This window comes from Amphiura filiformis, chromosome 8, assembly GCF_039555335.1.
Source record: "Amphiura filiformis chromosome 8, Afil_fr2py, whole genome shotgun sequence".
Lineage (NCBI taxonomy): Eukaryota > Metazoa > Echinodermata > Ophiuroidea > Amphilepidida > Amphiuridae > Amphiura > Amphiura filiformis.
The window spans coordinates 55,712,258-55,726,116 of NC_092635.1; the positions used below are offsets into that span (position 1 = coordinate 55,712,258).

General features: G+C 34.9%; 1 protein-coding gene and 2 long non-coding RNA genes across 3 annotated transcripts in view; all 3 read left to right on the plus strand.

Moving 5' to 3' along the window:
- LOC140159616 (uncharacterized) overlaps positions 1–8,386 on the plus strand; it is a 17,745-nt gene extending 9,359 nt beyond the window's left edge. The window contains exons 3-7 of the mRNA XM_072183109.1: positions 4,249–4,347; positions 6,844–6,942; positions 7,369–7,467; positions 7,627–7,725; positions 8,258–8,386. Of these exons, the coding sequence (XP_072039210.1) occupies positions 4,249–4,347; positions 6,844–6,942; positions 7,369–7,467; positions 7,627–7,725; positions 8,258–8,386 (525 nt within the window). The remainder of the gene's footprint in view (positions 1–4,248; positions 4,348–6,843; positions 6,943–7,368; positions 7,468–7,626; positions 7,726–8,257) is intronic.
- Positions 8,387–11,034: 2,648 nt separating this feature from the next.
- Positions 11,035–12,472, plus strand: LOC140158313 (uncharacterized). Its single transcript, XR_011859767.1, has 3 exons — positions 11,035–11,135; positions 11,508–11,606; positions 12,383–12,472. It is a non-coding gene; the product is annotated as an uncharacterized lncRNA (long non-coding RNA).
- An 88-nt stretch (positions 12,473–12,560) lies between these two features.
- LOC140158314 (uncharacterized) lies at positions 12,561–13,156 on the plus strand. The gene is made up of 3 exons (XR_011859768.1): positions 12,561–12,659; positions 12,836–12,937; positions 13,057–13,156. It is a non-coding gene; the product is annotated as an uncharacterized lncRNA (long non-coding RNA).
- Positions 13,157–13,859: the final 703 nt, after the last annotated feature.

The window sequence follows — 13,859 nt, forward strand, 5'->3', positions numbered from 1 at the left end:
TTAACTTAATGATCATGAAGAGATCTGGTCTTCGTTTGATAGATACAGGTAAGAAAAATATTTGCCTTAAATTTGTTAAATTTCCCAAAAGGTAAACATAATTCATCTTTTTTGTTTTATTATCTGAACCACGTCAATAATATATAAATAATAACGAAACATTTATGAAGCGCTAAAACAGATGTCGCTAAGCGCTTTACAAAGCATGCCCTAAATACAAAATTATACAACAAATTACAAGTACATCAAATATGATATAGCGATTTACAAAGCATAGGCCTTAAATACAAAATTATATATCAAATAACATAAACTATAGCAAGCATCAAACATGATTATGATATACACTCTAAATTACAAGGATTATATACATAAATGACAAGGCATCAAAAGGCAAGGCATCAATATTTGCGCACACTAACGTCTGATTTGATGAGTAATATTTCAATCCCATCTGATTTCTGCCATAACGCTTGTCACTATTTGTCCAACTAGCCAAAGTCAAGTTGTCCGATGTGGAATGACCCTTGTTTGTACAAATATATCAAAGATAATTCATGCAATAACATATTTGGTTAGCTGCTACCGAGATAAAACTCGCTAATTTCGACTACTTGCTTTCGGATCAGTTCCGCGCTTAATGTATGAACTTTTATTAATTGAATGATCCATTGATGACACCCAAGATTATTCTTTCATTCCCTCCAACTGTATCCTTACTGTGCTTCCTGAATTGTTTAACCTGGATAGATTGCCAAAGAATTGTATAAGCTCCTTCCACTGATACCAAATATTAAAGTGTTGACCTTTCCATCAAGCTGTGAACCGATATTCCTCTATTCCTCACTGCCTACCCATCCATAGACATGTTAGAATTCAGTTCCATAATTGCTGATGCTATTTTTACTCGCACGAATCACTGTATAATATGTTAATATTCGAGATGCAACACTACTCAATTTGAGGGAAACACTGTATTTTAATGAAGATGTAGATCCTTTGTCTCTTTGTCTGCACTAAATGCGTTAGCCGTTGTAGGCCCATAATTTTCCCCATATAGAAGTTCCCGCTCTTTCTTCTATCGTCCTTCCTTCTATCCCCCATCTCGTAGATCCATACGACCTGCAATTAAAAGACAGAAGAAAAGGGAAGCAAATTCTGTCTGCAACTTTAAAACCTAAACTAAATACTGTATGTCATATCCATGTCTGTATATTATGAGTCTCATAATATTCTACACTCCAACTCCTTCATTAATTTATTCTAGTTGATGCCAAAACGGAAACACGTATGGCTTCCACAATTAAAAAAAAAAAAAAAATGATTGTGATAAAATGTTTGAAATTGACAATAAAATTCGCTCAAATTGCCATTAGACATATCCTCAGAGAGATTTTCCAATTCCGAACAGAAATTTTGAGCATGATTTTTTTTTTCCAAAAATGTAAAATATCCCTGCTTGAGTTGAAATTTCATTTATGAAAACCAATATATATATATCAATGGCCGCCAATCGCGTCCAATGCACAATTAAAATGGCTTTTTTCTTTGACGACAATATTGAAGTTATCATTATTACTGTTATTATTTTTATTTTGTTTGTTTGTTACGATTCGTTTCGTCAAAATGGCACACGGAACACTATCCAATTCGAGCATTACTTTCATTCCCTCATATGGCCATTTTATACCAAGAAGGATTTTTCCAATTCAGAACCAACAACAACAACAATAACAACAACAACAACAACAACAAAATGAACCGAATTTTACTAATAAATGTCACTTTTAATCTATTTAACCAGAACAGAAACAAGTTTCGTTCTTCCCGGTTTATGATGTGTTATCTTATAGAAATGGCCACCCGCATGATTCATCGATCTTTAGCATTCATGAGTACCAATAATTGTGATAACACATATTATAACTATAACAGTGATCACTGTTCATGCTCTATCAACTATGAGTTTATTACGTCTGAGCGTAAAGATTGGTTACGCATTCATGATATTCTAATTTCTATTGTATTTGTATTACTTTCTGATGTGACATACACGCATCATACACTTCAATGAACATGGTGTATAGAAATGATGACCATAGAGGTCGCGTCCCTGAAGTCATGAATAGATTACGTAGGCCTATTTGGATTGTTCTAAGAACATTAACCCAGGCTTTCTAACCGTGGCCCCTATCTGAAATACAGCAAAATAACGTTAGATTGAAATGTAAACCTGTGTTTTAAAGTAGGTTTCTGGAGCTATTCTCCATGGCTAATTTCTAAAGATGGGCTAGAACCCAGTTATTCACTACTCATAAAAACTGATTAACGGCAAAATTTGACAAATTTGTTGAAAACAAATATCTCACCGATTTATCCCCTGTTCTGACCGTTGACGCCGAATACAGAAATTGCGTTAGCCATCGGTCGTTGCCATTATCATGTTCATGCATAAGAAGCCCCGGAATATCAGCACACACTCTTGATTATCGTCCTAGCGAATGCACTCGTAACGCCTGACTACCTCAGTATACTTGTATTATCGAGTAATTGAACTATGCAGACAACATCTTGATTTAATATCTGTTGCCGTCACAGTTTTTTCCATGTGAAGAAAGCTGTATTGTATAAGCTTGCTGATTTAATACGGCCTCTTCGTTGTACAAGAGACATGACACATAGAGAGAAAAAATTTTACGTCCGATTCTGAATGCTTGACTGATATAGAATGAAAGCCGGTACACATGTACCTAACGGCAACCCGGGTGAGAACTTGCCCGCGAAACTATCACGTGACTTCCTTACGGAAGGCGATTTCCGCCACCGGGAAAATAGTGAAACTATCACGTGACTTCACTACGGAAGGCCATTTCAGTCATAATCTTAGGTTTCATTCGACAAGCGAATTAAACTGCATTATGTTGAAATATTTGAACCCAGCAAACACAGAAATGTTCTTAAAATGTTTTTTTCAAAACCTTTTAATAACATTTAAATGTCGAGTTATATAAAGGTCATGAAAACGTTTTTAAAACGTTATTGAAAATATTTTGGGCAAACATTTTTCGCAAAATATTTTTTCAACCCAAAATAACATTCTGTTTAGAATGTTTTGTATCAAGTTTTCAAGAATGTTTTTGGAATGTTATTAAAACGTTTTTATACCATTTATATAACCCGACATTTAAACGTTTTCTGTAAAACATTTTTGTTTGCAGAGCAGTAGATTATCAAAAAATGTTTTTTAAGGTTATGAAAACGTTTTATACTCTTAATATACCCTTTATATAACCCGACATTTTAACGTTTTCTGACAACCTTTTATAACTTTTTGCGAATGCTGTCGAAAACGTTTTGTGTTTGCTGGGATGTTATCTTGTCTACGATCGGGATAACCTTCACTGATGACGTCATATGATGTTAGGATGTTAGGATGTTATGATGTAGTGCCGCCCCTCCTCCTTGGGCATCAGCAGGTTGTCCCAGATACCATCATCATACTGCTCTCCACATGGCTGCTCGCAATGATCACAGTGGTACATGTGAGATTCTGTTGAAATACAATGGCAATGTTAATGCTGTTGAAAAGCTTAGTTTTATTCATGGATCTGAATGTTATATTACAACATCAAGTAGGATAACTGTGTCTTGTGAATCACAATTACATTTATTGAACCCATACCCTTTTACTTGTGTATCAGCTTTATTTGTCTTTATAAGTCATGTACCTCTGACCAATATCAATAACGTAAATTTACTTCCCCTGCTAAGAGTAATATAAGATGTTTATATTGTTAAGTGCAAAAGACATGGAAATTGCACACCCAGCCACTTTATTTTACAGCTATGTTGATTTTTAAAATAATGTCATAAGTTGGTAAAATCCTAAAGAAGACTTTGGAATTCCACATTTGTTTGGTTAAAATTAGCATGGCAAAACTTTCAGCACTGAGAATTCCCATTTTTTTGACGCATTTTGTTTTCAAACCGGAGATATTTTGGAATAAAATTATAGCTTGGGAATTCCCAATTTTTCATGATATAAATTGACATATCTTCTCTTAGGTGCCATTAATTTCTAGAATACTTCAATGCCAATTTGAATGCAGTAGTTTTATTCATGAATCTTATTTTTACAACATACTTTTGTTCTTGTGTACTACCATTAGAATTGATAAACAAGATTATCGTCTTTTCAATCATGAATTAATTACTAAGTGTAACGGTTTTCATCTCTCCCATCATCAGGATGGATGGACTGCTCTTCACATGGCGGCATGCAATGATCACAGTGATATATGTGAGATTCTGTTGAAGTACAATGCCAATGTGGATGCAGTATCAAAGGTTAGTTTTATTCATGGATCTTATTGGTACAAACTAGTATTAGTCTAGGAGCTAAATCTCATGCAGGCCTTAATTAAGGATTGAGTTCACCAACCACGTCTACCAATGTTTGATACCATTAGATGTTAGGATAGACCCTCTAGATCACTGCTTGGGGGTAGTGGACTCAAATTGCAATCGCTAGCGGTCACGAAAGGTCACACAGGGGTTAAAAATTGAAAAAGGCTTTAATCTTGTTGAAGGGTATATCAAATTATTCGTCTGGTGACAAGGATTTAAAAAATGTATAGTTTGTGCTATCTACGACCTTTCGTTATTGAGTTATCCTACAAACCCTCATTCTTAGGCAAAACGACATGTTTTGGTGCAAAAATACATTGTGATGATAAACCTTTTGATATAGATTGGCCAGCATATCCAATTAAAGCATTAGGTGTGTATTTCTCATATGACGAGAGTGCTGCTGAGAATATAAATTTTACCTTAAAGATTAGACAGATCAAAACTCTTCTAAATACATGTATATGGAAGTCAAGAAGACTTACTTTGTCTGGTAAAATTCTTTTGATAAAACCTTTTGCTTTGTCTAAGTTTTTTAGCATCAGTGATTCATATTCCAGACTATGTTATTAATCAGATTGATAAAATCATTTGTAATTTTTCTTTGGAATGGTGGTAAATGTTTTATTAAGAAAACCGCTATTTTTGGCGACATTGATGAAGGAGAATTGAAGATGGTGAATTTTAAATCAATTTATTCGTGTTCAAAAAATTAAGTGGGCTAATAAATATAACAATTCCTTATTTGATTGGAAGATTCTTTTTGATGATTTTATCTCTCCTTTTGGTGGAAATTTGATTTTCTATTGTAATATTATTTCAAAGCAAAATCAAAGTTGGAAAAAATGCCCATCTTTTATAAAGACATGCTAAAATCATAATTTAACTTTATTAATCCAAATAATGTAAATCCCTTGCATCAATGTATTTGGAATAATCAGCACATCTGTATTAATAAAAGACCATGTTATTACACGCTTTTTTTTTCAAACAGTGGTTCAAAATTAGTTAGTGATTTATCTTATACCAATAAAAATATCATCCCTTTTGATATTTGATGTCAGAAATTTGGTTAATGCAGTTCCACTCCCTTGGAAACGAATTTAAAAACAGGGTTTTGAAAGAGAACTGTGTAATCCAAAAGGCTTTGTTTTAATAATGGTAATGAAACTCCTATGCACAACATGACATCTAAAATTAAATTATTTACCGTATTTTGATTCAAAGGATTCAGAAACCCCCAACATCTCAGAAAAGGTTTATAGATTAATTAGAATGTCAATGATGATGAGTGGAGAATGTTTCATTACAAAATCTGTACACATTGTAAAAATTTCCTGAGACATATAGGCACCTTTTTTGGGTTTGTAACCATGCTATGAAGATATGGTATGGAGTAAATTTTCAAAACAATGTTGAAAATTTGGATTATAACAAAGTTCCTTTTGGTTTTGGTCTTAAAGAATCTGATACGCTGATTAATTTATGTCTTATTTTGATGAAAAAGGTGATTTACGGCAGCAGATTCAGGAATCAAACTCCTTCTATAATCTCCATTGAGCGCTTGATAAAATTTCATTATAATTTAGAAAAGCAGATTGCTAGGAGTAAGAATAACAATATACAAGTGGGGTGTTTTAAAAGCTTTTGTACCAAATAGTGTATGTTATCATGTATACATGTATGAATGTAAACATTGATATCATTTGTATTTCATCCAATGTATTTATTTGATCAATGTAATGTAAAATAATTTCGTGTGATGTATGGTTTTTTTTGTTATGTGCAATGAAAGTCAAAGATCAACAGTGGCCTATGGCCACCCAATGGCCTTTGGCCTTGTTTATACTCTATCTCAGTACGTGAACACAGTAGATAGACAAACTATTCTTTTTCTGATTCTAATCAGCTACACAAACAGTTTGCTACCCTTTTTGCCCAAATCGGAGTAGGTTGCAATTTTGATCCATGTACAATCAAAAACATGTCATTTAGCCTAAAAAGGAGGTTTTTGAAGCATAAATCAATAACGATAGATCGTAGATAGCACAAACTTTACTTTTTGTTAATCCTTGTCATCAGACGAGTAATTTGATATATCTTTCAGCAAGATCGAAGCATTTTCAGGTTTTTACCACTGTGTGACCTTTCGTGACCTTTAGCGAAAAACGTACCCTATAATTGGAGTCCACTACCCCCTAGCAGTGATCTAGAGAGTCTATACTAACACCTTATGGTATCAAAGATTGGTTGACATGGGTGTTGAACTCATCCATTTTTCAAAACCCTTTGCTCCTAGACTATATAGATAACATAAACTTTGTTCTTGTGTACTACCATAATTATTTATATACAAGATTATGAATTGTCTTTTCAATCAGGAATGATTAACCAATTATTACTAAATGTAACGGTTCTCATCTCTCCCATTATCAGAATGGATGGACGGCTCTCCATTTGGCGGCTCGATACAATCACACGGGTATATGTGAGATTCTATTGAAGTACAATGCCAATTTGAATGCAGTTACACAGGTTAGTTTTATTCATGGATCTTATTGTTATAAACTGACCGGTATAAATAACATAAACTTTGTTCTTGTGTAGGGTCTTAGCTAGAAATTGAGGGTTGCCTGTCATTTGAATAAAATTGCCTGTCCTTTATTTGGCCTTTAAAACATAACTGATATGGCCTTGTTCTATAAATCTGGTCTAGTAAAAAGGTCAATTAGCTTCTCAACACATACAATTTATAATATAGCATCTGTCATAGGCATTAATTTTGCCCGTCCCAGAAGCAAACTCCCCGTCTAAAATGACGGGCAGACGGGTGGTTAGCTAACACACTGTTATCTTGTGTACTACCATTAGAATTGATAAGCAAGCTTATGAATTGTCTTTTCAATCAGCATTGGTTAACTAATTACTAAATGTAACGGTTCTCATCTCTCCTATCATCAGAATGGACGGGCTGCTCTTCACATGGCGGCTCGCAATGATTACAGCGATACATGTGAGATTCTATTGAAGAACAATGCCAATGTGAATGCTGTTGAAGAGGTTAGTTTTATGCATGGCTCTTATTGTTACAAACTAATATAGATATATAAACTTTGTTCTTGTGAATTAACACTAGAATTTACATGCAAGATTATGAATCTTCTTTCCAATGATTAACTAATTACTAAATATTATGGTTCTCATCTCTCCTATCATTAGAATGGATGGACTGCTCTTCACATGGCGGCTCGCAATGATCACAGTGGTACATGTAAAATTCTACTGAAGTACAATGGCGATGTTAATGCAGTAACACATGTTAGTAATAGTTTTATTCATGGATCTTAATGTTACAACCTAGTAACTAGTATGGATAATCTAATTGTGTTCATGTCAATCACAAGTAGAATTAATATGAAAAATTATGAAGAATCTTTTCAAAAGTCACTCACATGGGGTGGATATGACATCCATTTGTATCAAGCCCTGGGATCTCCTGCAAAAAACCTAAAGAAGACATGGGAAATTTCCCAATCAAATTTTTTACAGCTGTGGGAATTCAAAAAAGAAAAGTCTTCACTTCATGAAAATCAAGACTTGTGAATTCCAAATTTGTTTGGTTAAAATTAGTCTGGGAATCCGCACTGGATTTTCCAATTTTTTCACGCATATTTTTTTTTTCGGGCTTTTTTTTTAGGGGTGGGGGTGAAATTGTTGAACTAATTGTTCAAAATAGTATAGATAACATCAACCTTGTTCATGTATATTGCCATTAGAATTAATAAGCAAAATTTCCGATCAGTAATGAATAAATACTAAATGAAACAATTCTCTTCTCTCCTATCATTAGAATGGATGGACTGCTCTCCACATGGTAGCTCGATATGATCACACTAGTACATGCGAGATTCTATTAAAGTACAATGCAATTTGTTCTGTAGTAAAGGTCAGTTTTAGGCACGGGCCTTTAACATTATAAACAAGCTATAGGCGTATTCATGAATCTGAAATTACAAGCCTGCATAGATAGCCTTAAGGCTACATGCTCTTTTTGGTTGAAATTTTTGGCGGGAAATAATCCCGCCAAAACATTAAAGTAATCTTTTCCCACAACTAAATATCATAGTCAGGAAATTAATGATGCATCTGGTAGCTTAGATCATAACTTTCATTGCACTTAGTTGCAATTATCCCAGAAAATTCTTGATTTGTTTTTACAGAGTCTTGAATTGTCGATGTTTTTCATCAAAAAACATCACTCGGTGTATTTTGAAACTCGAGGCATTAACTCTTCTCAAATTAGCCCCAAATCATAATTTATTATATGCATGTGTAGCAAACACCAATGGGAATAAATGGACGTTGTTTGCGGAGCCTAAATTTGGTTTGATTTTATTTCACAATAATTCTAAGGTGAGAAATTTGACCTGACATTTACTTTTTGGATTTCAAATTTAAATTTATTGATATACATATTTTGAATAAATAAAGAGTACGCTTACCTTTCTGCAACACTTCCCGGTATCATTAAGCATCTGCTGATAACCAACATTTTAGCTGAAAACAGTCCCTTCCTATCATTTTTGAACAAAATATGGTTCAAAAGTCCGTACGCTGCGTGTATAAACTAGCACAGCGAGATAACGAACAGAGCTATTTACGGTGGGGTATCTATTGTAAGCTATTAGGGTAGGCCTATAGTATATCTTCCGCAAGTGACAAGATGTGTCAAGCAGGGCGGTATATTCAAACGCTATTGTCTGGATCATTGAGTATCGATTGAGCACGTATACATGCAGCCCGGGGGGGGGGGGGCACTCACATTTCCCAGCTATACGGGTATGTGCCGCGGCGACGACCCCCTTTTTCAGAGCCACTGGCCGTTCCTTAGACCCTCTGAATTCATTGTTTGCCCGCTCTGAAGCCCCAAAATTTTTCTAGCCGTTCCATAGACCCTCATATCATCGATTTCCGCTCTCATCAGCATCTTGAGAGACGTGTTTTCTGTCCTACTATTTCAAGCCCAAAAGCAGACCCAAAAGCTACTTTTGCGAGCCCCAAAACTTCAAAGGGAATTTTCCATTAATTTCTTCCCCATTGAACACATTGTAAGGAATAAGGTGAACTTTGGGTGGGATTTTGGGCTCCTTTAGTAGTGGCAACACTGGTTGACTGATAATAAATAAACATTGCAGCAATGCCGATCGCGAGAGTCCAGCTGGTGAACATTTTAGCTAGAAATAAATGATTTTGAGATCTCTTTTTGGAATAAAATTGCCAAATATGAGGAAAAGTACCTTAATAATTATGTACACATCCTTGCAGCTCTCCATAAACAATGAATTAAAAGGTAATTTACGATCTACTGGTCTAGTAAAATTGGGAGTGGAATGGCTGTCAAATTCTGCACACTTCACTCAATCATCTCATGGTATAAGCATGACAGTTCAATGTAGTCTAAATGTTTTTCTATTCGGCACTGAAAAAAATAATTCTTGTGAGTTTGTTTTTATGGTGGGCTTTTGTAATGCTGCTATAATTATCAGAATAGCATAGATTGTAGGTCTACAGGGTCTAGTAATTTTGATTTGAATGCTGTTTTGCTTTGTTGAGGTTTCCATCGTAATGGGCCAAACCAGACCTATTTTGCATTAATGATTTTCCTGATTAATAATTGAACCCTGGTTTGGCCTGCGGGTTTAGTTTCCGAGATTTTTCAGATTTTGGCGGCCGATCAGTTCCCAAGACCCCCCTTTTGGCCAGTCAATCAGTTCCCAAGACCCCCTTTTGACCGGCCAATCAGTTCCCTAGACCCTCCTTTTGGCTGGCCGATCAGTTCCTTAGACCTCAAGTTCGAAACTGGCGGTGGCACACCCCTACCAAAAAAAAATTCGAGTGCCCCCCCCCGGCATGCAGCACGGATGTGTGTGGTCCTCCCCAGGTTTTGACATAAATTACAAATAACGTCGTGAATGACCCAGCGTTTTCATTTTATTATTACTAAATTAATCGTCGTTTATCACGAGTGCTAAGAGTTGTACCAGTTCAATTCATCAAAATTAATTTGTATTAAATGAAAAACAAACAGACAAGTAGAGTCATATGTCTTTCTATGACCGTATTCCTACCAAAATCAAAATCAAAATGATTTTCAATACACAAGAAACGTGTTGATATGTATATCTTTGAAAATCGCCGAATGTTAACCACATGCACAGTCACCGTGGCACAGCATAGGCATCTTTAGCATTCAGTGAAATTGGCAGTGGTTCGAACCCCGGTGAAAATTTTAGTATTTTGATTCTTTTTACTAATGCGCTGTGCCGTTTTACAAACACGCCCCTGAATGAAACTCATGGACATGTACCCTTAAGCTATGGTTGTGTCTTATGAATGTTTTTTTTTCAATCAACAATGACAAATAAATTTAATGGAGTATTAACACAATTTAGTTTTATTCATGGATCTTGAAATTTCACACTTGCATAGAATCTTATTTCATTTATAACTTTACTTTTTAAGCACGTGCATAGATAACCGTAACTTATTATCAGAAATATGAACCGTCGTTTCAATCATTAATGACTAATTAATTACTAAATGTAACGGTTTTCTTTTCCAATCATCAGGATGAATGGAATGCTCTCCATTTTGCAGCTTTCAACGGCAACGCTGGTACATGTGAGATTCTATTGAAGAACAATCCCAATTTGAATGCAGTTATACAGGTTAGTTTTATTCATGTACCTTATTGTTATAAACTGACCGGAATTAATAACATAAACTTTGTTCTTGTGTACTACCATTAGAATTGATAAGCAAGCTTATGAATTGTCTGTTCAATCAAAATTTGAATGCAGTATTAACAACGGTTAATTTTATTGATGGATCTTAATGTTCCATACTTGCATTGAACCGTATTTTCTTTTTATGTAATATACGTTATAAGCAAGTGAGGATTATTTCTGAATCTTTAAATACAAACTGGCATAGATAACTTTAACCTATTGTTTGGTATTATTACCAAAAATATGAATTTTCTTTCCAATCAGCAACAACTATTTAATTAATAAATGTCGGTTCTCTTCTCCTATCATCAGAATGGTTCCACTGCTCTCCACTTGGCAGCTGAAAATGGTCACATTGGTACATGTGAGATTTTATTGAAGCATAATGCTGATGTAAATGCAGGCGACGAGGTTAGTTTTAGTCATGGATCTCAAAGCAATAATGTGTGATTTGCATAAAGAATAGATTTCCTATTCAAATGTTAGTTTTCACTGATAGCTACTGATCACATTGTCCCGTTTTGATTTCGAACCAAACGAATGAGGTAAAACGAAGAAAATTGCTATTTCATTCCAACGCCTACAACATGTACAATGCGTGGTATCAGCTCGCTGATCGTATTATTGTCATGAACATTGGCGTAGTTTTACACAGCTAGGACGAGCAAACAAGACGTAAGATGAATAGTGATATGTGCACAGATTATACGTGAAGACGAACAGTGCTTACACGGGCGCTTACAATGTGTGTATAATCTCACCGATCGTATATTTATCATCATGATTATTGGCTGAGCTACGCGCCGCTGATATGATGTACAAACAAGAGGTAAGACGAATAGCGATATGCATACAGTTTATACGGTACGTCAATGATTTATCTAGCACTCGATCAGTGAGCTCAGAATAAAACCGGAGATCTCCTGTTTTATTGTAAATGTTACATTTTACTGTAATTAAAGCTCTTGTACACCAATGGCCACTACAATGGTGCAAAAAAACAGAAATTCGAAAAAAATTGAGGGTTTTGCTGTGGAGCAAATCTCACATTATGGCTTTAATGTTCCAAACGTGCATAGATAACCTTAACCTATTGTTGTGCCTTATTATCAAAATATGAATCGTCTTTTCAATTAGCAATAACTGAGCAATTACTAAATGTAACGGTTCTCTCCTCCTATCATCAGAATGGTTGGACTGCTCTCCATTGGGCAGCTGGAAATGGTCACACTGGTACATGTGAGATTTTATTGAAGTACAATGGCGATGTTAATGCAGTAACATTATGTTAGTTTTATGCATGAATCTTAATTAGCAATAACTGAGCAATTACTAAATGTAACGGTTCTCTTCTCCTATCATCAGGATGGTTTGACTGCTCTCCATTGGGCAACTGCAAATGGTCACACTGATACATGTGAGATTTTATTGAAGTACATTGCCGATGTAAATGCATGTGGCAAGGTTAGTTTTAATCATGGATCTTGATGTTCGAAACGTTCACACTGCTTTAATGTTCCAAACGTGCATAGATAACCTTAACCTATTGTTGTGCCTTATTATCAAAATATGAATCGTCTTTTCAATTAGCAATAACTGAGCAATTACTAAATGTAACTGTTCTCTTCTCCTATCATCAGAATGGTTGGACTGCTCTCCACTTGGCAGCTGACGATGGTCACACTGGTACATGTGAGATTCTTTTGCAGAACAGTGCCGATATAAATGCAGTATTAACAGAAGTTAGTTCTCTGTTGTATATTACAATTAACAGGTATAAACAAAATCGTGAATGAACATTCAAATAGCACTGACTTATTAATTACTGAAATGTAATGATTTTTGTCTCTCCTTTCACTAGGATGGATTTACTGCTCTGCATAGGGCAGCAGGCAATGGTCATACTGGTACATGTGAAGTGATATTGAAGTACAATGCCAATGTGAATGATTATGGAACGGTTAGTGTTATTTAAGGATGTTTTATTGCATTTTCTTAGTCAGTGGGAGTGATCTAGTTCGTAGACACATAAAGGACAATCGCATGATTTTGGGTGCCGTCTATCAGGCCGTAGACGACCCCACGTCATCATGAGAGTTGATAACGCGTAACACGCTTGTAGAGTTGCGAGTGTGTATCGCGTTGTATGCGTAGACTAGTGCGTAGACTAGCTATACTCGCAACAGAATACGTGATGTTGTCAACAAGTTTCGTTAATTTATAATTACATGTTTTTATGACGGTAACTTTGTTTTTGCTTAAAAAGTAATTTACAGTTATTAAAATAATATTTAAGTGACTGCACCGGTATCCAATACGATAAAAATATTGGACCTGCCTGTCGTCTATTACACGGTAGAGGATAGTAAAAACAAAAATTCCTATCGTTTATTCTCTAAATACATCACCGCGTTCTATTCTTGTTACTTGTCTGCAAACATAAATTGTCTTTTCAGTCATTAACTTACACAGATAACCTAATTCAGTTTTTGTGTGTATTGAATTTGGGCAAAATTATGAATCATCTTTTCAAATCAAACAATGACCAATTTTAATGGTGCACTCTAGATTACAAGGATTTAAAAATAAATCCTTAAGACTGTAGTTAGGGACCAATCAATTTTAGGTTTAAAATTAATCTTATAGATTTGAATTTTAAATCTT